Genomic DNA, 25028 nt, shown 5'->3' with positions numbered 1-25028 from the left:
TATTTTTTGTGTTTTTTATTTGACATTATCGATATATTAAGATTTGTTTTATTCATTTTACTTTGTTATTACTTATTATTATATACTAATATAATTTTAATTTTGGTATAATAAATTCATAATCATAAATAATCAAATATAACCCCTTCAAAATATATCTTTTTAATTCTACAATTTGCATACAAAATATTTTTTTTTAATTTATATAGTTACACTATAGAACAGATATTTGTTCAAGATCATTTATATTTCCTTGTTGTGTTTAAAAAATATCCATTAGCATCTATAATTTTAGTATATAGCATGATTTATAGGTAAATATATTTTTATGTTTAAATAATTTAGACTTATTATTTTAGTAGATATTATACATAGATTACAAATTTTTACCTGCCTTAATGGTGCATGATATTTTAAATGAATTTTTAAAAATAAAATAAGTTCATTTATCAATTTAATAGAATTTTATATTTAATTCATATAGTCATTCTATTTTAATATAATATAGACTGTAATTAAAAGTTTATGAAAATAACATACAAATTTTATTTTTTATTTTATAATAAAATCTTAATTAATATTAATTTGTCATAATATTATATGACTAATTACGAAATTAATTAATGCATTATTTTATAAAAATATTTTTTAAAAATTTATTAAGATTTGGTTAAATTTTTTTTGTCAACATAATTTTTATAATTAAAAATAAAATTATGACATTTTTATAGGTGAAGTTGTTATATGTGTTGATTATATAAGATTTGATATTTTAATGATATCAAAATATCAATAGAAATAAATGAAATAATTTTCTAGAGAAAGTTCATTTTAAAAAAAAAATCACACATAAAAAGAAATTGTGACTTTTATTTTAATAGAATAAATTATTTCCGGGCAAACTAAGATCAAACTTAAATAGTGACTCATATTTTAATAGAATAAATTATTTCTGCGCAAGCCAAGATCAAACTTAAATACCTCCCTCGCAGGTAACCACCATTCTCTACTCACTTCTTGCCTTCTTGGGACACCTTAAATATTTACGGATTTTGCGAGAGTTTTGTACCGAGCCCAATTGACACTTCTGTATAGCTGGAGCCTGGAGAAGGGGCGAGATTTCCGAGGCCCAACAATATTTACAATGCACATTATATAAAGTATTATATTTTATGAAAAAAAGACTAGTGGTGATTGAGAGATCAAGTACAATCTAAGATACAGAGAAGTGATAGAAGACAACAAATCGAAGAATCCCACTCATCATGGCTCACTCTATGGAAAAGTAAAAAAAGTACAACTAAGATACTGTTTTCTTTATCTCATACGCCCTACAATAATCATTATATTACTCAAAAAGATTCTCAAATCATAGATTATAATAGTAAACTCATATAAAATTATAAAACCACCATCTAAAGCGTTCAAAAACAAAATTAAACACACAACAAGAGCCACATAGGAAAAAATTCATTTAAAAAATCACCAGGGCTCATCAGGATAATCGAACGGTACAGGTTGAAGTGGGGAGGTCTTGCCTAGATCCGAGTGTACGAACCCATACCTACGCATCACTTGATTATCAGCAAAATTAATGGCTTTGATCATCCCATTCCAACACGTGTCACCGTCGTACATCGTATTGTGGTCCCCACTACAAGGCTGACACCCCGTGAAATGCGTGACGAACGGTCTCCGTTTACTCCCTTTCCCGCCGCTTTCTCCTCGCAGGAACCTCTCCTCTCGAAACGCAGCGTATCGCTCGCTCACTTTCTCGGCGTGCCTCCTGCGCAACGTGGCGTCCTCTCGTTCCATCTCGAGATACCGCTCGGTTATGTTGGCTAAACCCGGTACGATCTCCAACCAGTACCCTTCGAAATAATACTCTCCTTCGAGGTATATCTTAGGATAATACACCTCTTTGTGTTTAAACAGCAGATAGATCAGAGCCGTCTGATCGTCCGATTCCGGAAACAGCTTATCTTTAAATATCGACCGTTGGATCTCTCCCCACTTAGCGAAGTCAGGACTCACCGGGCCCATGCTTGTCCACGTGTCAATCAGCTCCATCGACCACTGACAGTTCCTGATGAGGAAAACGCCGGCGTTTAGCGCCGTCCAGCTCCGATCATCGTAAACAACTCCAGGCCAGCCGTGAACGACGAGGTTATGGTTACGGTAACGGTGAAACGGCGGAGTGAAATCCATGTCGGTGAAGAGAGCATCGGAATCGACCCACCAGATCCACTCCGCCTCCGGGTGAGCAATCATCGCCGCTTTAACCGCCGGGAGCTTCGCCCAGAACGATTTCATCTTCGGGTGGAGAAGCGCGTTGCTGTAGAAGATGTCGTGGCCGTGGATTCGGCAGTAATCGACTTTGTTCTTGAAGAACCGGAGCAAGAGATGGTCTCCGATCGGGTTTTTACACGGACCGGATTGAGAACCGGTTATCATAACCGTCCGGTTCTCGGATCCGGGGATGAACGAGGGGTGTAGCTCTAACCAACGTTTTCGCTTCTCGTCCCAGTTCTTAACCGGTTTTTCGATTGTGTAGGATAGATCCGGGTCGTCGTAGAAAACCGGGTCGGTTGGATCGTACCGCATATCGATTCCGCGAGTGCATTTGGTGGAAGCGTCGGTTTTGTCGGCGGAGAAGGTGAGGTTTGGGGAGTTTGAGAAGGAGAAGAAAGACCAGACGAGGATGAGAGACATGAAAGCTCCGCCGAGGAAGAGAACGACGTCGTTGAAGCAGATGACCGGTCTGGCTCTTGCTCCGGCGTATTTTGCCATCGGAGATGATTGGAAATGCGATGCCTCAGGCGAGACCATCCACAATATTTACCTGCAAAAAAAAATATGCAATATTTTTTTAACTAAAAGGAAATAACTTTTATTTTATTTTCCAATTTAACATTAATGTGACATTAGTCATTCGGTTGATATATTACTGAATTGTTTCAGATTTCATAGAGTCAATTGAAATTCAATTTATTCACATTTATGGAAGATTTGTTTTCGTTTTTGAGTGTTGGTCTTTGTATAAACCATTACTCAAAACAGTATACGGTATTAAATTTCTATACTTGAACCAAAAATCACAATCTTTATCGGATCTAAGTAAGTGTATAAGTGATTAGAACAAATCTTTAAGCAATTAGCAGAGATTTAATCAAACCGGTATACTAAATAAGAAGAAGCACAAACAAAATCTGAATAAAAATGGGGACTTTACCTGAAAATGAAATTCCAGAGAGGGAAGAAGCTTCGAATGTGAATTTTTAATTTTTACTGGGAATGAAGAAGAGAGAGTAGTGATACTATGAAACTTGAAAGTAGGGGGAAGGGCCATGTGAAACTTGCAAGTCCTTGTTTTGCTTCTCACTCAGACACCGACAGTGTTTAACGACGTCGTATCTTTTCTCGGGATCCAGGGCTCATGGGCTGAATAAAGTGTTTTGGCCCGTTGGATTTATATATAAGTTGATAGTGTTTTTTTTTTCTTCTCCTGTAATTTTAACCTCAGTTTTTTTTTTTGGGTAAAAAATTTATTTTTTTATTTTTTATTTTTAACCTCAGTTCAGCTCATTCTAAGGTAAAAGTTTTTTTATAACTTATCTCAGACTGAAATTCTCAGTTAAGCTTATTAATTACATCATCTATATTTGTATACCATCAGTTTAGTTTTTATTTTTAGACTATAATGCACATACTACCACTTAAAACTTTTACTGCTATTTTAGCAAAAAAAAAAGAGAACTTTTACTCCTTTGGCTACAAAAGTTTGTACTTTGCAGTATCCCACACCAGTTAAGTGCCGCCAATTTTTGACGATACTTTAGGTAAATTAAATTACTATTGCACCCGCAATTCTCGGCTTACGGTGTTGAAAGTGATATGCTTCTTTTGATTAATTTGGTTCGACCTGTTGATAAAAAATGGCTTATCATATCATATTATATTGGAGCTAGATAGTGGTATACTTTTATATCGTATTCCCAATCCCTAATCAGGGCTGGTCACAATTATTCGGTACTTGCTTTACATCCGCTACTTGATCCATACTTGCCTTTATTTTTTCTAAGTAGTCGTCGTTGCCCAGTCAAGTATCAAGGCGTTGAGTTTTGCTACTTGCAAGTACAAGGAAAGTAACAAGTATCACAAAAAAAATTACGACTCGCTTTGATATTATTCGTTACATGTTTTACGACTAAAAAATGATAACTAAACCACAAAAACTAAAGCCCTAAACAAATATTTTTTTGTTGTAAGAAATAAACAATATTTTCTTATCGAATTCCATATTATATTAGGTGCAAATATTTTATTTAAAATAACTTTTTTGTTTTTACCAAGTCGAGTAAATAAAACAAACTCTCGTAACTTTCTCTCGTAAAATATTATCTATCAAATAAATTTTAGAAATTTGGAAATATATCCAAGTAAATATTATCTATCAAATAAATTTTAGAAATTTGAAAATATATCCAAGTAATTAATAAATACTTGTAAGTAGCAAGTAATCGAACAAGACAAGTAACATATATTTGGACAAGTACTCGAAATAACAAGCACTCGTTTCTGACAAATCAAGTACAAGTCAAAAAATTTATTACTCGTTCAAGGTAAATCAAATATCAAGTATTCGTAAAAAAGCAAATACCGGTCTTGCGCCCACCCCTATCCCTAGCCAGCGAAGACAGTCACAAAGAGCGGCATCTCTTTGCCCATCACAGTTAATGAGGAGGCACAAGATACGAAGCCGTTATACTAAAATAATCGGAATATTTAAAAACATATAGTAAATTCTAATTTTATTATATGAATAATTATGGTTTTGTTATTGCACATGTCAAAGTGACTCGTGCCCAAAACATTGTTCATTACAAGTTATGCGATATGCGACTGCAACATCTGTTTTATGACAAAACTAGTAGCTAATATATCAGTGATTTAAAATCACGATTTGCGACTAGTTACACGATCAGTCATGCAACATCAAAATGAAGCAACATGCAATCTGATCACACTATTAGTTATGCGACAATAAAACATCTAAATTTTTAACTAGGTTTTAATATGAGTATAGTCATAATTATAAAATATTTTAATTCTGATAAATAATTATTATAAAATTTATGTCATATTAATTTAATTGATTTGGCATTTATCAGAAAAGTATTATTGAGGAACTTGGTCTGGAGATTGCTTAAAGATGAATGGACATGCTCTAGTAATTAGTAACTGTGGTCTGGAAAGCAAAGGTACGATGATCCTCTTAGGCTTGCAGACTTACTTGGAAATAAAGAAAGCAAAGATATTTATAAACACGGGGCTTGCACCCCTGCTTTAGCTGTACTTGCGGAGGTAGCTACAGTCGTGAGTTCCTTGGCATGCTGATAAGAGGCAAGTCGATCAAGCTCTTGTACAAGTTCTCGACGAAGTTAGCCTTAGATGGATCAAAGCATTGAAGAGATAGCAAGAATGCCATCGGTAAGAAGAGGCTTAGCCGCTTGTACGCATATCTTCTGATTTGGATGCAGCAGCTACGCTCGTGTGTAGAGTGAGTCATTGACGTGACCATTGTGTCCTGTTCATTTACTTGTAGAGTTTTTTTTGGTTTGTTTAAGGTCAGAAACCACTTAAAATAAAACATAAACAGTATTAAGTTTTTGTTGATTAAGTTTTTATTGGTAGTATAGAAATATGGAGATCACAACAGAAATTGAAGGAACACAAGTTGAATATATTAATTATTGATTGGCTTAATGTTGTGGAGGAGACTTCTGAGTGTAGATGTAATCCAGGTGAGCACTTGACGTTGCTTTCATCAAACATTCCTCCGTTTCACATAGTGTTCCTATTTCCTTCAAATAGTTAAAAATGAATTTAGTTAATTTCTCAATTCATACTTTAAAAGCATTTGATTTACTATTCATTATATTGTGAAAAATGTATTATTACTAAATAATAGAAATCGATGGACATATAGTTAGAGGATTACTTTAACGACTGTATGCAGTTTCGGGGGAGGCGATTGGGTATAGATGTAGTCAAGATGAGCATCCAACGTCGATTTTATCAGACACTCGTTCGTTTCACACTTCTTCTCCGTCTCCTTCATACATTTAAAATCAATTTTAGTTGTCAACAATTTGATAAATAAAAAATACATCAACAAGATGTGGATCTAGTAGCTAAAACTCTTGGACCATCTAATAGAGATCTAAAAAGTTTTGTTAGAAAGGATTTACTCTCTTAGAAAAGTTAATTTAATATGTTTGGATTTCATCCTAGAAAGATGTATGAACGTTCGGACCCAAAACTTCTTAGTCTTTCATATTAATGTAACGTATACAAACAGAAAAATATTAAAACAATTGGGGTTTTCTATATGATAGATATGATATTTTCTCAGTTTCAATTTGGTTTTGTTGTAGAGTTAAATCGATATAATCAATAAAGTAAACAAAAAATCTAAGAAAATGAATATTCACCGTATCGTTGCTCTGGAGAGTCGAGTATGGACGGGCTACCGAAGCAGTAATCATGAAGCTGAGTAAAAGGGCTGCGAAGATTAGGATGTTACACATTGACATAGTTTTACTCTTCTTAATCTTTTCTCTCTCTTTTTAATGTTTTGTTTGGTTTGTGATATATACCGAGTGAAGAGTCAAATTTATAAGGGAAATTTATAAGGCAAATTTAGGAAATAATATATTTGGATGGTTAAAAAACACTCAAATCTTTTAATTTTGGTGGATATGCACATATTTATATTTAATACCTACTGATCAACTTTTAAAATGTAGATATTTTTCCCAGAGAGAGATATAGATTATTATTCATAAATCTATTCTATTAATTCAAAGTCATATTTTTATCTAACTGATAAAAAATTATCACTTAAATTTTAAATGGTTTACCAAAACATATAACAATATTTGAATCACTAAATATGTAATAGTATTTAAATCATCTAATCTATTAAAAGTGAAGTACATTTTGTACTTAACCTTTAATTTTGCTCAATAATTATTTTTTTATGCCACTGATATTAAACATAGAGTTTTGATTTTTAATTAAATACACAATTTGCCTTATTAATAAACTAGAAAACTACTAAACCAACTATACAATTAATAAAACACAGCGTTTTGCCTCATTACTAAACCATACAATTAGAAACTGATACTAAACCAAACCATTAAAAATCATCAAACTAGATGAGTTGGTTTCCTACATATGCTAAGAAAACCATTGATAAAACATTGTATTAAATTGTGATAGTACCTTCTTCTTGTATTACATCGCATATTCATCTTATAACACCACATGTTTTCTCAGTCTGGAGAATCAAAACACTTATATTAGATAGAACTTATCATTTATTAATTTCCAAAAAAAATGACATTCTTAAATCTAGCAAATCTTTGTAACAATCACGATATCAAATCATTCACATAACTAGCACAAGATTTTTTGGGTTTCTTATTTTGCAAATCACGTTTAAAATCATATCATTTAACCGGACTAACCTGTTTAGTATTTTATGGACTTGGTCCATTAAGATATAACTAAAGCATAATCCACATATATTGTGATGAAAATAAAGTTTTAACATTGTAATTAAGTTTTGGCCCATTTTAATAAATTAATTACCAAATAGTTATTTTTTTATTTGTCATGTTCTTAATATAATACATATCGTTTATATATCAACCCATCTATTTATAATTTACATAAGATGTTTTATTTTGAAAATTTTGAATTATAAATTTACATAAATATATAATTACATTATAAATAGGATAATGTAGTTAAGTATTACTAATTGACAAATATCTTATATAATAAATCGTTTTGATTTGTTTAATATTCCATCACAATATAAACAATCAACAACAAATTTAGAAATAATTACTTTTTCATGTTGGGTTTAATTTTAGTAATAAAATGAACCGAATTTATTTTGGGTTAACATAAATCTAAAAACTCAAAAAATATGAAATAGTAACATCAATGTTTAACATCTATTAAGTTTGAACATATATCCGCGCGGAGGCGCAAGTTCAAAATCTAGTTATAACATGTTACGGTATTACTGTTCAGAAAAAACATCCTGTAACAATAATCAAAGATTACAAAATCTTTGCAAACTATACAAAATCTTTATGTTTGGATTTAAACTATATGCCTTTGACATACGTCTGGATTGAGCATTTTATGTTTTACGTTTGGATTGAGCATTTAATGTTTTATAATTTAACTTTAAAATTTTAATATACCTTTTATAACAAGTTCTTTTAATAGCTTTAATGTATAAGCACTATAACTAATCTAAATGCGAATTGTTATGTAGTAATACTGAACAATATAAATTAACAATATGACACAATATATAACATCAAATAACAAATTAATTTATGATAAATTTTAAAACATTTTCCATATATATAAATATCTATAGTTGTTGTCACTGATAAAAATGACTAAACAAAATTCAAAGGTCTAAAAAACTCCAGCTAATTAAACATTTTACTCAAACATTTGTCTTTGTTACTTTTATTGACATCGAACATCATGTATTATTATCAATTCAAACAGACGACGACATAGTGAAAGTGCACTAAAGCAAAGCTCTTTTCTTCAACTTATCTGAGCACATAATAATACATGATGTCTAAAATATTCAAGAGGATGATTATTACAGCGACTTAACTATAATATCAAACCGTGTTTGAAAAAGTTCTAATCGTTTGCCAAAACAAAAAAAAAAAAAAAGGAAACACCGTTCTAGTTTGTTTTGGGGACCTTCTTGAGTTGAACCGCTTCTTTGAGCTTCCGACCAAGAGCAAATGCCAAAGGTGGAGGCACTGCATTCCCAATCTGCCTATGCTTGTGTATTATGTTCCCTTGAAACTCATAGCTGTCCGGAAACCCCTGCCACAATTTTTTATAATACAACCAATCAATTTCATTACTTCGACTTTAGGAACAAATCAAAAGCTTCCGTCTTGACTAGGAACATAATATCTATATACCTGTGACCGGGCGCATTCACGGACAGTGATAATCCTGTCTTGGTCAGGATGGAAACACATCCCAACCTTACCCATCGGCTGAGGATCAGTGATTGATGTTGGGAAGTTACCTTCCCAATCTAATCTCCCAAACAGTCCTTTCCACTGGTTGTGTCGCTTCGCAGTGTTTGGCAGACACCATGGAATCAAATCTACCACTTGCCCTTTTGATAACGTCACCTGAAAATAGGGTAAACAAGTTGTAGCATTTAGCGTCACTGAACTATTCCTTTGATTTCCAGTCTGATATAAAAGACTCTGACCTTTTCTTCTGGGAGGTCACGCCAATCAGCACCTGGCCTCTTTGGGATTTTCTTACATCTAATGAGGTTCAGTTCGTTCATCTCTTTGCAGATGTGATCAGTGAGAACAATATTGTCTCCTCTTATCTCCTTTTGGAACCACGAGATTGGTTGAACTTTATACTGCAAGACAAAAGAATCATATGAGTTTCCTACATGTTGATACTTTTTTCTCCTGATGTGTGACATCATTCATACCTCTCTCTTCGTCTTGGATTCTCCGTTATCTACGGATGGAAGATCGCCAATTGTGTCTCTCACTGTGATTGGGCGGAAAGGTGCACCGTATTGAGTACTGCGAACAGCAGCGTAATGTACACCTTTAGATAGCGAGATTTTCAACTCAGGAACACCAAAGACATGCATCGGCTCAGGCCATTCGGGGAGAACCTCATCTGGTGCAGCTGCCCAGATGAAAGCTCTTTTGCGAGATTGGGAAACCCCATATGCACCTGCCTCCAAGATCCCAAATCTCACCTGAGAAACATCATATTTCACAGATGTTAAATTCAGAATTTCACATACAATATAACGGCATGCCAACGCAATCAAATGGAGAACAGGGAGCAGGAGACCACAAATGTGGTATTTACCTGGTAACCCATTTCGAGAAGAGAAGCCAGAGTAAGTTGGAACGTCTGCCCTTTGTTGAATGACACAAAGGTCCTCACGTTCTCCAGGAGAAAGTATCTTGGCCGGAAATAATCAGCAAATGACAAGAATGCTAATATCATTTCACACTGAACTTTGCTCCAAGAGCTTTGGTTGAACCGATTCATACCGGAGAATCCCTGAAAAATTGCACTGGTTAACACCTTTTCTTTCACTTATTCAACACAATTGTAAAGACCAGAACATATACCTGGCATGGAGGGCCTCCATTGATGAAATCCACTTGGCCGGGCAGTGGCAGAGTACGTTTCTGGTCTTCATCAAGTTTCTCAGCGAGTTCATTAGCTTCTTTAGTAGAGATACATTCATCTTGATCTCCACATTTCTCCATTATAGCCCTAGAGATCATTTCAAACAACAGTTCTCAACACAGAAAATAGCCACACTGGAAGAGAAAGTGTTTTATCTTTGTCGGTTACTTACCTAAGAATCACATTGCAGTTGTCAACAAAAACTGTTGTTTCGGGATGGTTTTTTCTAAAAGCCTTCCCAGCTGGCTCTTCATACTCTATCGCCCACTTTGTTGCCGATATACCTTGTACATAAAAAGCATGCCCATGAATCCAACTAGTTCTAGGGTTTTATGGTTGATAAAGAAGCGTTTACTGGAGATAATACATACCTGCCTGTTCAAGTCCCTGAGACAGTCCACCACAACCAGCGAAAATATCTAGTGTAGCAAGATGCGTCTCTTTAGATACCTCTTCAGGCTTGTCAGTCACAGAATCAGTTTCAGTCACTAACCCTTTCCCCTTTCTCTTTCTTAAAAGTGCGTCGTCCTTAACAGTAGTGTACTTCGGCTTGATATTGACAGGCAACTGTTTACAGGTCAGATCAAAGAAACACTTCAACTTTGTATCGGAAACAGCAATAATCATAACAAATGAGTTATATGACACCTATCATATGATTTTAGAAAAATATGTACCTGCTTGAGAGAACCTTTGGACGGGTTATAGATCTGTTCACAAAAGAAGATATTCTCTGATATTGGATACTCACGGCGTGAGGGCATATCAATTTTCTTCCTTACTTCACATTTTCCCTCTAGAGCCTCTGGTTGGAGAACATCAGTGTCCTCGCTGTAATACAACTAAAACAAATTCCAAAAAAGGAAGAAAAAACAGAGTTAAAAAGATTGTAATAAACACAAATGAAGAAACCAGCAAAGCAACTTAATTTGAACATCACTATATACCTCTTGGATATCTGATGCATAGGCCTTCTCGTCAGAAACATCCTCAGGCCTATAAAGCCTTCTCACTTTAACCTCAAAGGAAGCCTTTCTAGATTCCTTTCTGACGATGATCTCCAGTATTTGACAAACAACGAATGGTCGTAAGCCAATGTTACGACCAGACTTAAATCTCCCATTAGCCTCCTTCGATCCATCTATATCTTCTGGTTTTACGTAGACATAATCATCAACGGAATAGTCAACCCCATTGGACGAAAACCCCGTCTTTGAAGCATTGAGTTTGATCTCTGTCTTTTTCTCTTCATCGTCTCTTATCCTACATGAACTGCAGGATCCAGATGCACAGCCCATATCATTTAGTGGAAGGCTAAAGAAACCCCCTCTCTCAGGTGAATACAAACTCTTGCAGAAGTATTCCGTAGGCAAGTCCTTCGTTTTGCGTTCCTCTGCTCTCGCCCGGTCAAGCTTGTCCGCGGTGGTATTCTCTTTCCTAAACTGATGCCCCCATGGCCTTGATCGTATCTCAAAACTGACTGTTCCTTTTATCTCCTTAAGCGATACCGTCTTGCATTCATTAGTCAGGAATAGTTCCCTCTCGTTAGCAGCATTACCCAGAACAGTGTCACATCCTCTTTGTAAGAGTCTTCCATGAAGCATTTTGCAGTTGTTTGATTTTTCAAACATGTACTCCACAAAATAGATGACCTCAATTCCATCGACTTCCAACACGACAGCACCACCTACAGCCACTATTTCCTCTCCAACAAGGGCTTGTCGATAGAGAGGCTCACCAGCAGAAGTTTTTCCTAGACTCTCGCCACTCCAACTTGATTCCGTTTTACCAGAAACGCCTCGAATTTTCTTCAAAGGGGTATGAGACTTTTGAACCTCCTCAACAGGTTCTGGTACAGTTTCCTCTGCGTCATCTTCTTCAATTTCGCCCTCCTCTTCAACCTCTTCCTCCTCGTTTTCTGCACCAACTGCCTGCACGGGTTCCTCTGGAGAGTAATTGGAGTAAAACTCTCCCCAAATTCTGTTGATCAGACGAGTTGTTGTTGCTTGCATAGCTTTCCTCTTGGATACCACAGGTGCCATGCCTGCCCTTGGATTACAATTTACTTTAAACAAAATCTTCTTCTTCTTGATGGTCCATCTTGTGTTGTGCCTTTCAGCCCTTTTCCTTGCAAGATCGCTAACAAATGAACACCTCTGGATATCCTTTTTAGGAAATTCTGAGAACATCTGCAAAATAATTTGCCCATGGCCGACTAGATATCTGTTAACAGCCAAGCGATCAGAAGAAATGTAAGCTTTATGGTTCTTCTGGAACTCAGACACCCTTTTCGTGACATCTTCAAATGAGAGCTTAGACATTCTAGTTTGCTCCTCTAGCAGACCAAAAATGCCTATCGTAACCCTAGCTGTTTTCAAAACAGGCTCAAACCAAGGGGCGTATTGCTTTGACGGCTTCCCAAGTCGATACCTGCATATACCCGAGACATCAGCAGAAGAAGAAGAAAGCAATGCAGAAATATGGGGAACAAACAATAGAATAGACGGCTTACCAGGCCACATCTGTTCGTATTGAAATTGAGATCGTTGAACACCCCCACTCAATCATCCATTCCTTTATTTGACTGAGGAATACGGGCATCCCCTCAAGATCCTTCTTTGGCTGTCCAGAGGTAGAAGTATCAGGATCATCTAGACCAAACCAGAACCCACCGTCCTCTGCCATCAAACCAGATCCAAATATGGTCACATCAATATCCGCACAGGGCTTCATCGGGAGAAGCTCCAGGGATATGAACCTTGAATCGGAGTTGTACAGAGCCCAATTGTGCAGCATCCTGCGAGGCAGGTCCTCGTAGTTAACCTCATAGTCATCAGCAACTATAAGCTCATCTGCTTCATCTTTGAAATTCTTGTAATAAGCTGGGAGCGGATAATCACCAGCAATCTCATCTTCAGTGGTTTTTACGTAGCCTTTATTAGATGCAGAACCTGCGCCGTTGTTTCTTTTCGGCCGTTGCATAGTTTTCCTATCCTCTTCGTCTTGCATAATTCTAGCATATCTTTGATCCTCGTCAACCATTTCTTGATCAGATGCCAAGGCCTCGCACTTCGCAGCTTCAGAAACTCCATCAATCCTCAGAACCCCATTAGAAGGTCTTCCTTCCATCAGAACAGCACCATTGTCAAGTCTACTATTCTCATCTCTAAGAGCAACGAGCACAGGAATCTCAGCAAAGCTAGCTTCAGCTTTCTTGGCCGTCTCATCCAAACCAGCAAGCTGGTTATATATGAACTCTCCCTGACGTATAAGGAAATTTCTAATGACCAAGAAATCAGTAGAAAAGCACTTGCTTTCAAGGCTCATAGACCTCGAAACCGCCACAAGCAACTCATCAAGACTAATATCAGAGTCCCCACCCGCAGACTTGGCCACTTTCTTATAAACCTCCACGGAAGCAAACGCCTTCTGATAGAAATAGTCATACATCTTCTTGTAGCTTGTAGCAGGCTTACCACAGTCATAATCCGCCAGCTCCGTCGAGAACCAAACCACCGGGTAGCCATCATCATACCCAGAGATACTCCAATTCTCCACGCGCCCAAAGCCATCACACTTCACGCCTTTGGCTTTCTCCTCGTCAGCGCATTCACCAGAAGGTAAGATAACGCCAGTGACGAAAATGTCACCGATCTCAACCATGGCCACAGGCTGCGGGACTCCATACGCGTCGTGCAAAATGAAATCAGTCAGCCTCCTGGTCTGACGAGGCTCGTCGCCGATCTGCGGAGATGCCGTGAAGTGCAGAGCTACGACCTCGTCCTCCACAGTCTGATGCTGCTTGGTTTCGACGGTTGCGGATTTCTCGGAGATGCGGACGGATTTCTCCTTGAAGTTGGTGCATGCCGCAGCGCGCCTCGGCCTAGTGTTCCGCGTGGAGAGGTCTTCGCCGTCTGAGTCTACTTTGATCTCTGGGAGAGGTCTCTTCTTTTGCTCCCCAGCCTTAGCTCCGTTACTCACCATCTCCAAAAACCTACACGTCAGCAAAAAAACAAACAAAATTAACAGTTAGATACTAAGAATCTAAGTTGAGATGTTGAACAATTAGAGTGAAATCTAGGGTTTAAGCATTACATGCGGCGAAAATCTCAGTTAGATCCTTCGAATCGAAGTTGAAATGATGAACAATTAGAGCGCTAGGGTTTTGAAATTGAGATCAAAAACGGCAGAAACTTGCTATCGAAAGCGAAATTGAGGCGAAGCAACTCAAGATTCCAGGCAATTTCAGGTTAGTTAGTTCGAATCTAGGTTAAAAACGTTGAGCAATGAGCGCTGGGGCGTTGTAATTAGAGATCGGAACAGTAGAGGAGACTTACGTTGAGCAGCGAAATCGAGAGGAGAAATGTGAAAGGATCCTGAGAGAGGTAGAGCGATTGAAGATAGGACGACGAGTTTAGGTTTCGCTAATGGGTCCTTGGGTTATAGAGAGGTATAAGAAGGAGAGAGACGAGCGAAAAGACGCGACGCGCGGCAACAACCGGCGCTAAAAAATTCTGTTCTAAAAGGGGAAAAAATAAAAGACAAATCCCGCCTAAAATCTCTTTCGCGTCTCTTTAGGGCAGTCCACAAAATCCTTGAGATATTTAATTCCATTTACCCCCACGAAAAAAAAAGATTATGATTGATATTCCAGCATTTTTAGAAATATTTATTGACATTTTAAAAAACGGGACTTAGCCCCTGTCCAGTTACGCAAGCAGGACTGGACAAAAATTTGAATCCGATCCAAAAAAATAGTATCAAATCTGAACCGAAATTGATTAAGTATTCGAACGGATTTAAAATTTTGGTATCTAAAGAACCGAAACACGGAACTTGACCCGAACCGCAGTATTTCGGGTACCCGAATGTATTTGAAATAGATTTAATATATCATGAATATATTGATAATTTTTATATTTAATATATAAAAATATCTAAAATATATAAGATATTTTAAAGTTTTCAAAAATACTTAAAAATATATACAAATAGTCAAACTAGAATAGTTAAACAATACTTATAAAAACACTTGAAATATCTATTGATTCTCTATGCAAATATTCTAGTAAAACCAAATTATATGTTAAGATTAGGTATTTTTCCATACGTTATTCAAATTTATATGTAATGTATTATTTTGTTTTTAGATTTTGAAAAATTTAAAGTATATAATGAATTTAAAAATTTTAAAAATAATTTAAACGGATTATTCGAACCCGAACCGAAATTTGTAAATACCCGAATGAGACTAAAATCTTTAACCCAAAAATCTGAACCTCGAATAGATCTGAACCGAATCCGAATGTGTATCATAACGCCCACCCCTATAGGCAACTATACCTTACAATATTTTTGCCAAAGATTTCATGTCAATTTTCATATTTTTTTTATCTTATAATGTGCCATTAGTTATAGACTCATCTTATTCTGAATGATATATATACTGATATATACTTCATTACACTGTTACAAACCATTGAGCTTTATACATAAAAGTTGTAGAATTGACTTTATGTTTGGTTTGTGAAGTGTATGTCTCATGGAGTACGAAAATTCTTCTTAAGTCTGTAGGATTTTTCCAATGTTCGATATGTCGTACTTTAAACTACCAAAATATGTGTGTGCGAAACTCACTAGAGTGATGGAGGAGTAGTGGTAATAACAAAAGGAAAACTTAAGAAACAACTTCGTAAAATAAAAGATTTGTGAGGGCTCAATTTTTTTGACATTGAAATCTTCGATCAAGTGATGGTCGAGGAACGAGTTTTTTTTTACAAAGAAAATGGTTAAACCCGGATCTATTAAAGATACACACCTAATAATTTCCGCGTGGACCTTCTCCCGGATATTCAAATGGATCGTAAGCAATGAGTCCATATCCGCGTGGTCACATGTAGAGCTAATAATTTCGCACTAGATGGGAATCGATCTCTGGCCTAAACCAATATGGCAACTCCTCATTTAGTGGAAACCACTAGACCACCACGATGTAGTTTCGAAGAACGAGCTTGTGTATCTGAGATTCCCCGTAATCTCTGATGGTTCGAATCCTCAAACACAAATGCTCTGAGTTTCATTATTATTTAACAATACCTATTAAATGAATTTATTAGTAAAAGTTCTATAAATAATGATGATTTTTTTTTTAATAAATATTATTATTATCAAAAGAATTACAAATTATATATACATATAAATACTAAAAATTTCTTAATGAGAAACCTAAGTAAAATATTTTCTCAAAAATACTCTCTAAATCGACCTAGCGTTGAGAGAGTATTCTAGAATTGACTAGTGTTGATGTCGAGAAGTTGGGAAAGCTTTTTTTCATATCAATGTGTACTCGATAGTTTGTCTTATGTAATACTTTTTTACATGTAATAGGTAAACAATGGTAACATATCAACTGACAGCTACCAATGGATTTATCCAACACTTGGATGCAATCATATGTCCACAACTCCTTTCATAACTATTTAACTGCAATACAAAATTATAAATAACCAAAAACTAGGTATAAAATATTTGTGGCTATAGTTTTAGTTTTACAGTCACGGATAGACAAAGTATCTAGTATCTACCAATATTTTAGACAAAAAAAAATGGATATTACGTGGGTTTTCATGGGTTTTTTTTTGTTGAACAACGTGGATTTTCATGGTTAAATAGCTAAAAATACATTTTGTACTTTTTGAAGAAAATGAACCACAGTTAGCCAGTTAAAAAACCTAATAAATAATACAACTTAATAAAAATTTAATGTTAGAAAACGATAATTGCTTGCTTTAAGAGAAATAAATTTTCTTTTTCTAACATAAAAATTTCTTTCTCTAACATAAATTTTTTATTAAGTTTTTGATGAACTAGGTTTTTAATCCAGTGATTTTGAATTTTTTTTTAAAAAAAAAAATAGTTTGTGAAGTAGCTATTATCAGTATTTTGTAGTATCTCAAATTGATTGCTATTATACTGAAAATTGTTGTCATAAATGAAAATTGCTTGCTCTAGATACTATTATTAGATCAAGAGATGGAGCTTCAATCATGAGGAAGAAGAAGTTTGTTGTTATTAACTTGATAATGTTTGTTACAACTTTAGTATCTATTTATACTTAATATATTCGGTTTAACCGGTTTACTCATATAGTCTAATAACTACTGATAGTATATCATAATTATAATACTAATATTATCAGTTTGACTAAAGTAGAAAAGTTTATGGTTGAAGTTTAAACAATTAGAATACTTGAGCGAAAATCACTAATGCACATGTAGGAAGAGATTTTCTTCTAAGGCCAATTCCAATACGACTCTAAAACACTAAAATTCATGCTATTTCATCAATGGAGCTTCAAAAACTACACAATCACATCAAATTTGGTGTTTTATGAATAAAGCTGTACCAAATTTGATGTATATTATTCATCGCACTAATGACCAAACAGAAAATATTTTATTGTGTTTTATTAATATGCAACGAAAATTTTAATAACAGTAACATAACTCATTATGTCCCTGCTCTTCATGCATACGTCCTGCATGAATGTATGTAGCATATTATACCAACGTGCATAAACAATACACTACTTCATATACATTATTACTCTTATTAATAAACCGGATGATTGGGTTTTGATTAGCATAATTGAATCTCGCGAAACTATTTAATTTAATTTTAAGCTACTCGGCTCTGCTTAAACCAAGGACTCGGTCAATTTCTCAAAGCTTAAAAAAGCTCAGATCTTAAAACTCGCTTTCATCTCCCTTCTCCATTTAAGTTTGCGATTATTCTGCTTCTTATTTTCTTCCTCCACAAACAAAAAAACATAAAATAAAAGAGAGTAGAAAAGGTTGAGATCGTTTTACATAAGAAACAGCCATTGAAGCTGTGATCCATAATAGGAGTAAACATGGAGAGTTACTTGAACCAGAATTTTGACGTTAAGGCCAAACATTCGTCGGAGGAAGTGCTCGAAAAATGGCGGAATCTCTGTGGCGTCGTAAAGAATCCAAAACGTCGATTTCGCTTCACGGCAAACCTCTCCAAGCGTTACGAAGCTGCCGCCATGCGCAAGACCAATCAGGTGCTTCTTCTTGTATTTTTCAAATTATGGTTTGAAATGGTTGCACACTTTTAGTCTATTTTTTTGTATGAATACATATGCGAGATTTTTTCTATTTCCTTAACTCAATGTTATTTAATAGGATGTTATTTAGAAACTTTGAAACATAGGACACAACCCCAACGGGACTAATCACATCCGATTATAGAATACTACGCTGTATTATTGTGAACGTGCCTTAGGCTATCGCCGAAACCGTTTTATGTATTGTGTAAATCAGATGATCTTAGCGTTTGCAGAACCATTATAGATCAATCATAAAACATTTACATAACTTTTTATTTATAAAAGTATATGGTGAAATAATTCACAGTTTTCAATATGATTCAAGTGGTAAACATGCATAATATTTATTGAACTAAAAGTGTATACTATACTTTAGTCTATATAAGGATAAGCTTAATGCACAAAGGTATATCAATTTCATGTATATTTCATTTATTTTCACACATTCAATTTTATTAAAGGCCATTTGACCTAAAATTTTGTTTTAGGCCATTTGACCTAAAATTTTGATTTCAATATGTTTAGTCTATTTGGTTACTTTTTTTTAATAATCCTGTCACGACTTGTATAACATCTAACGTGAGATTGATTTAGTTTTGGATCTATAGGTTCCTGGAACTTGTAATTTTTCCCTCCTAATTTATATATTTGCAATTTTCACAATCCAGGAGAAATTGAAGATTGCAGTTCTCGTGTCAAAAGCCGCATTCCAATTTATCTCGGGTGAGTAATTTATCAGAATGTTCACTTTTTTTTTTTGCATTCTGTGTGAAATGTTATTTTCTAATTTTGAAATGGATTTTTTTTTCAGGAGTTTCTCCAAGTGACTACACCGTGCCTGAAGAGGTAAAAGCTGCAGGATATGACATTTGTGCAGATGAGTTAGGATCAATAGTGGAAAGTCACGATGTGAAGAAGCTCAAGTTTCATGGTGGAGTTGATGGGCTTTATGGGAAGCTCAAGGCGTGTCCTAACGCTGGTCTCTCAGGTGAATCTGATCAGCTGGTCCAAAGGCAAGAGCTTTTCGGAATCAACAAGTTCGCAGAAAGCGAGCTGAAGAGTTTCTGGATATTCGTTTGGGAAGCCCTTCATGACATGACGCTTATGATTCTAGGCGTTTGCGCTTTCTTCTCTCTGATAGTTGGAATCGCAACTGAAGGATGGCCTCAAGGGTCGCATGATGGTCTTGGCATTGTCGCTAGTATCCTTTTGGTCGTGTTCGTCACAGCGACTAGTGACTACAGACAATCTTTGCAGTTCAGGGATTTAGACAAAGAAAAAAAGAAGATCACGGTTCAGGTTACGCGAAGCGGGTTTAGACAGAAGCTGTCTATATATGAGCTGCTTCCTGGTGACATTGTTCATCTCGCTATTGGAGATCAGGTTCCTGCCGATGGTCTTTTCCTCTCGGGTTTCTCCGTTGTGATCGATGAATCGAGTTTGACTGGAGAGAGTGAGCCTGTCATGGTGAATTCACAGAACCCTTTTCTTCTCTCCGGGACTAAAGTGCAAGATGGGTCTTGTAAGATGATGGTTACAACAGTTGGTATGAGAACACAGTGGGGGAAACTAATGGCCACTCTTAGCGAAGGAGGCGACGACGAAACTCCGTTGCAAGTGAAACTTAACGGAGTTGCAACTATCATTGGTAAAATAGGTCTCTTCTTCGCCGTTGTCACGTTTGCGGTTTTGGTGCAAGGAATGTTCATGAGGAAGCTTTCGTTGAGCACTCACTGGAGGTGGTCAGGAGACGAAGCGTTAGAGCTTCTTGAATACTTTGCCATCGCTGTGACGATTGTTGTCGTTGCGGTTCCTGAAGGCTTGCCTTTGGCTGTGACTCTTAGCCTCGCGTTCGCGATGAAGAAAATGATGAACGATAAAGCCCTTGTTCGACACTTAGCAGCTTGTGAGACGATGGGATCCGCGACTACTATTTGCAGCGACAAGACTGGTACTCTAACAACCAACCACATGACCGTTGTGAAGTCTTGCATTTGCATGAGTGTTCAAGATGTAGCGAGCAAGAGTTCGAGTTTGCAGTCTGACATCCCCGAGGCTGCTTTAAAACTACTTCAACAATCGATTTTTAATAACACGGGAGGCGAAGTTGTTGTGAACAAACAAGGCAAGACGGAGATATTGGGGACGCCAACGGAGACTGCTATATTGGAGTTTGGACTATCTCTTGGAGGTAAGTTCCAAGAAGAGAGGCAATCCTACAAAGTCATCAAAGTTGAGCCGTTCAACTCCACAAAGAAGAGAATGGGAGTAGTCATTGAGCTACCTGAAGGAGGACGCGTTCGCGCTCACACCAAAGGAGCTTCTGAAATAGTTTTAGCTGCTTGCCAAAATGTTATCAACTCGAGTGGTGAAGCTGTTCCGCTAGATGAAGAATCTATCAAGTACTTGAATGTTACGATCAACGAGTTTGCAAATGAAGCGCTTCGCACGCTTTGCCTCGCTTATATGGATATCGAAAATGGGTTCTCGGCGGACGAAGGTATCCCTGCTTCAGGGTTTACTTGCATAGGCATCGTTGGCATCAAAGATCCTGTTCGTCCTGGAGTCAGAGAGTCCGTGGAGCTTTGTCGCCGTGCTGGTATCATGGTGAGAATGGTTACAGGAGACAACATTAACACTGCAAAAGCTATTGCTAGAGAATGTGGAATCCTCACTGATGATGGTGTAGCCATTGAAGGTCCTGTGTTCAGAGAGAAGAATCAGGAAGAGTTACTTGAACTCATTCCCAAGATTCAGGTCATCATCAATCATTTTTTGATAAAAACCCAAACATTGTAAATAGTATTTTCGAGTGTCTACTAGACACTCCTTTACCACTAGGCCAACAGCTCGTTGGTTGATTTAGACTTTTTTCTTTTCTTGATCTATTGAAGTCTTGAAACGAAAAACTTTCTCTTGACAGGTGATGGCTCGTTCTTCTCCCATGGACAAACACACACTTGTGAAGCAGTTAAGGACTACTTTTGATGAAGTTGTTGCTGTGACTGGTGACGGAACGAACGATGCACCAGCACTCCATGAGGCTGACATAGGATTAGCAATGGGCATTGCCGGAACAGAGGTGAGGTCTAAAATGTTAAAAAAAAAAAGAGGCTCAAAACTTCTTCAAAAACTTTTTTTTTGCAATGACGTTAGGTGGCAAAAGAGAGCGCAGATGTCATCATACTCGACGATAATTTCAGTACAATTGTGACAGTGGCGAAATGGGGACGCTCGGTTTACATTAACATCCAGAAGTTTGTGCAGTTCCAGCTAACGGTCAATGTTGTCGCCCTCATTGTTAACTTCTCTTCAGCTTGCTTGACCGGTGAGTTTAAACCAAACTGGCTGATTTAGTTATGTTAAATGTTTTTCATTTTTACGATGTTTATGCATCTTTACACAGGAAGTGCTCCTCTAACTGCTGTCCAGCTGCTTTGGGTCAACATGATAATGGACACGCTTGGAGCTCTTGCTCTAGCTACTGAGCCGCCTAACAACGAGCTGATGAAACGTATGCCCGTTGGAAGGAAAGGGAATTTCATTACAAACGCAATGTGGAGGAACATCTTAGGACAAGCTGTGTATCAATTCGTTATCATTTGGCTTCTACAGGCCAAAGGGAAGTCACTGTTCGGTCTTGCTGGTTCTGATTCTACTCTTGTGTTGAACACACTTATCTTCAACTGTTTCGTCTTTTGTCAGGTAAAAAAAAAAACATAAATATTCAAAACACTCAAAAGTGGGTATTACGAGTACTCTGGTTTTGTTCTTAATGTTCAGGTCTTCAATGAGATAAGCTCGCGGGAGATGGAAGAGATCGATGTATTCAAAGGCATACTCGACAACTATGTGTTCGTGGTTGTTATTGGTGTAACTGTTTTCTTTCAGATCATAATCATTGAGTTCTTGGGGACATTTGCAAGCACCACACCTCTCACATTTGTCCAGTGGTTCTTCAGCATATTCGTTGGCTTCTTAGGGATGCCGATCGCTGCTGGCTTGAAGAAAATAGCAGTGTAATGCTGAGAAAACCTATTATTCTCACAGAATATAAGTTCCTTTTGACACAAGCAATGTTTTTTGTCTTTTTTTTTTTTTGGTTGCAACTTTTCATCTCTTTTTTTTTTCTGTTCCATTTTTGAATAAGTTTATTTATTTACCAATAGTTTCCTATTGTTGTGATTCAACACCGTATTTTCCTTGGTTCTCAAAAATAACCCTTTGTGTTCTCGTACTCACAATTCACCCATTAATTAAGTTCTATTTAGGAGATCATCAAAGACACCTAGAGCATATGCATTCATGAGTTTAGTCTCTAGACATTATTATATTAGCAGTTTAAAATAATTCAGTTGTTTATTAAAAATAAAATATTTTAAAATGACATGTACACATGTGTAACACTAGTCTTTCAACATTTTTCTTAAGTTTCTCAAGTGAGAAATCTGTAACGCGCCGACCGTATACGGCTAGTAGACCTCTCACGTCCATTTTCTCAGCCCGTGGGCCATTCCTGCGACCGGCAGTGCGTTAATTTTTGGAAGGTTCATTAGTCATATTTACTGATCATGTAATCACAACATAACTTTTCCCTGTGTTTTGGCCTCACTCGCATGATATCGCAAATCATTTCCCGATAGGTCACTCATTCTTCTACTAGTCCAGTTCAAACACGCTCAACTATGAATTTCTAAACGGATGTGTGCCCGAAAAGGTAAGCGAATTTTGGTAACATAGATAATCAAATCAATTTTCTTAAGCGTTTGCATATATACCAAAAATCAGAATGTTACAAAATAATCATATGCCTTTTTTACACATTCCTTATATTTTATTTTTTTATTATTTTTTGGTGGAAAAATCTCTCAAAAATTCACTAATAATATTTTCTTTAGTCTCTAAATAGTGACCAGGAAAATAAATAGAAACGTTGCACAGAAAAAAAAAAGAGAATGAGTAAAAATAATAAATTTCTCTTCATTTTTTTTAATTTTACATTATTTACAAGGAATATATTTTTATCTATTGTTTCCTCCCATTTTTAACTTAAATATAGAACAAAAATATCAATTATTAAATTTTCATTTTAATTATTTAGTTCTTCTTTGTTCTTAAAGAGAATTGACTAAACTATCTTAATTGTAAGACCATGATTATATAAAACCCTTAATGGGTTTCTTTAAAAAAAAATTAATTAATTTTTGTTTTCTGATTAAAAAAAAATTAAAAAGATGCACCAACTGCAGGTCGTCACGTGTCAGTGGGGCCCGTGAACAGTCCAACACCCTAACAATAGTCTATCCTTAATCTGGGTTTTCTGTTATCGTTTTTTGTGTTTCGTTAGGGCCCACCTCGCTAAGAAACTACCTAATTTCCCCGATAAACTTGCCCTAAGTGCCCCGCACACCAAACAATTCGGTTTCACTGTATATAATCGCTCTCCCTTTCCTTAAAATCCCTCATCCTTAGTACTGATGAGACAGTTGAGAAGAGATGAAAGAGTTGTGGCATCTTCCGGTGACGGTAAAGAACGCCGGCCACCTGAAAGCAGTGACGGAGACAAAGAAAAAATAATGAGATGGGATTTAGTTAAGAGAGTTTTAAAATTGGATAACTATATAATTTTGGTTTACCTTTCGGCGATTAGAAGATGTACCAATAATTGTCATGTCTTCATTAAATACACAATAGATCAAATTATATATATGCACGATGACACAAATTTAATAAACAAAACATGTTAATAGGAATATGCTGGATTTTCATCATATATAACACAATAATGTAATTATAATAAACAAATATGTTAGTTGGTAACAGAGCCGGTCCGTGTATTTACCGGGCTGGAAGCAGAACGAAGAAAAAGTGGCCTATTTATGTTTAATTATTTAAAAAAGAAACAACTTTAGAAAAATGTTACTGCGTAGAGTCTCGAACACCCTCACATAGCTCAAATTTCACCATTACCACTGGAGCTATGGATAAATATTGTGAAAATGTGGCCGCTAAACTTGATAATTTAATGACGGCCGGAATCAGCCGCTTCTCCCGCTTACCTCCAAGGCCGGCTCTGGTTGGTAAGATGGTGACTTTTATCATAATATAAAGATAAATTACATGACACATACAATAGATGAAGTATATAGTATTTGCCACAAGTATAATAAACAAATATGATAAACAAACTTACAATAAACATGTTAGTAGGGAAGGTGCTTTGATACTTTTGTCGTGAAATGTTAAAAAAAAAGAAGAAGAAGAGAAATCGGGGCATATAACCAACAAAAATTAACAAACTAACCATATGAAAAATGTGGCTAGAATACACTCTGTATTTTATGTCTTAGACAAGAATATAGCACTAGATCTTGACTCGCGCGCCTGCGCAGGTATTTCACTTCTACAAACTATATAAACATATAAAATAGGGATGGGGAAAACCCCTGAATCATGAATTCGAAGAACCGAACCGACGATCCGAAAAAGTGATATCAAATCGTAATCGAAATTGTTTTAATATCCTAATGAATTTAAAATTTTGGTAACTAGAGAACTGAACCCGATCCGAACCGAAGTATTTGGGATACCT

The 25028-nt window shown here is 36.0% G+C and overlaps 4 protein-coding genes across 4 annotated transcripts; 1 reads left to right on the top strand and 3 right to left on the bottom strand.

Annotated features, from left to right (window-relative positions):
• Positions 1-1374: 1374 nt before the first annotated feature.
• Positions 1375-3446, bottom strand: LOC106416005 (putative glycosyltransferase 7). The gene is made up of 2 exons (XM_013856825.3): positions 3233-3446; positions 1375-2842 (listed from the first exon to the last, which is right to left on the bottom strand). Exon 2 carries the CDS (start codon positions 2827-2829, stop codon positions 1483-1485), a length of 1347 nt encoding a protein of 448 aa, XP_013712279.2. The 5' UTR covers positions 2830-2842; positions 3233-3446; the 3' UTR covers positions 1375-1482.
• Positions 3447-5666: 2220 nt separating this feature from the next.
• LOC106414850 lies at positions 5667-6674 on the bottom strand. The gene is made up of 3 exons (XM_013855432.3): positions 6495-6674; positions 6002-6115; positions 5667-5864 (listed from the first exon to the last, which is right to left on the bottom strand). Exons 1-3 carry the CDS (start codon positions 6594-6596, stop codon positions 5763-5765), a joined length of 318 nt encoding a protein of 105 aa, XP_013710886.1. The 5' UTR covers positions 6597-6674; the 3' UTR covers positions 5667-5762.
• A 1948-nt stretch (positions 6675-8622) lies between these two features.
• Positions 8623-14890, bottom strand: LOC106415488 (DNA (cytosine-5)-methyltransferase 1-like). Its single transcript, XM_013856218.3, has 12 exons — positions 14643-14890; positions 12818-14299; positions 11253-12735; positions 10983-11147; positions 10677-10872; positions 10478-10589; positions 10245-10392; positions 9976-10173; positions 9581-9859; positions 9344-9505; positions 9042-9260; positions 8623-8940 (listed from the first exon to the last, which is right to left on the bottom strand). Exons 2-12 carry the CDS (start codon positions 14287-14289, stop codon positions 8794-8796), a joined length of 4581 nt encoding a protein of 1526 aa, XP_013711672.1. The 5' UTR covers positions 14290-14299; positions 14643-14890; the 3' UTR covers positions 8623-8793.
• Positions 14891-17876: 2986 nt separating this feature from the next.
• On the top strand, positions 17877-22761 carry LOC106415489 (putative calcium-transporting ATPase 7, plasma membrane-type). The gene is made up of 7 exons (XM_048765043.1): positions 17877-18391; positions 19105-19159; positions 19248-21193; positions 21360-21518; positions 21593-21764; positions 21843-22141; positions 22220-22761. The coding sequence occupies exons 1-7, from the start codon at positions 18218-18220 to the stop codon at positions 22457-22459; spliced, it is 3045 nt and encodes a 1014-aa protein (XP_048621000.1). The 5' UTR covers positions 17877-18217; the 3' UTR covers positions 22460-22761.
• Positions 22762-25028: the final 2267 nt, after the last annotated feature.

This window comes from Brassica napus, chromosome C8 (assembly GCF_020379485.1).
Source record: "Brassica napus cultivar Da-Ae chromosome C8, Da-Ae, whole genome shotgun sequence".
NCBI classification, from domain to species: Eukaryota; Viridiplantae; Streptophyta; class Magnoliopsida; order Brassicales; family Brassicaceae; genus Brassica; species Brassica napus.
Note: the sequence above shows the minus strand (reverse complement) of the source record. Positions and strands in the feature narration are given on the sequence as shown.

Bases quoted from the DNA above. Each gene is read 5' to 3' on its own strand.
- LOC106415489 (XM_048765043.1), top strand. From the start codon at position 18,218: ATGGAGAGTTACTTGAACCAGAATTTTGACGTTAAGGCCAAACATTCG. The intron at 21,519-21,592 runs GTGAGGTCTAAA...CAATGACGTTAG, and splicing joins TGGGCATTGCCGGAACAGAG to GTGGCAAAAGAGAGCGCAGA. The intron at 22,142-22,219 runs GTAAAAAAAAAA...CTTAATGTTCAG, and splicing joins ACTGTTTCGTCTTTTGTCAG to GTCTTCAATGAGATAAGCTC.
- LOC106416005 (XM_013856825.3), bottom strand. From the start codon at position 2,829: ATGGTCTCGCCTGAGGCATCGCATTTCCAATCATCTCCGATGGCAAAA.
- LOC106414850 (XM_013855432.3), bottom strand. From the start codon at position 6,596: ATGTCAATGTGTAACATCCTAATCTTCGCAGCCCTTTTACTCAGCTTC. The intron at 6,116-6,494 runs GTGAATATTCAT...AAATGTATGAAG, and splicing joins CTCTCCAGAGCAACGATACG to GAGACGGAGAAGAAGTGTGA. The intron at 5,865-6,001 runs GTAATCCTCTAA...AACTATTTGAAG, and splicing joins AACTGCATACAGTCGTTAAA to GAAATAGGAACACTATGTGA.
- LOC106415488 (XM_013856218.3), bottom strand. From the start codon at position 14,289: ATGGTGAGTAACGGAGCTAAGGCTGGGGAGCAAAAGAAGAGACCTCTC. The intron at 12,736-12,817 runs GTAAGCCGTCTA...GGGTATATGCAG, and splicing joins ATACGAACAGATGTGGCCTG to GTATCGACTTGGGAAGCCGT. The intron at 10,590-10,676 runs GTATGTATTATC...TTTATGTACAAG, and splicing joins TCAGGGACTTGAACAGGCAG to GTATATCGGCAACAAAGTGG.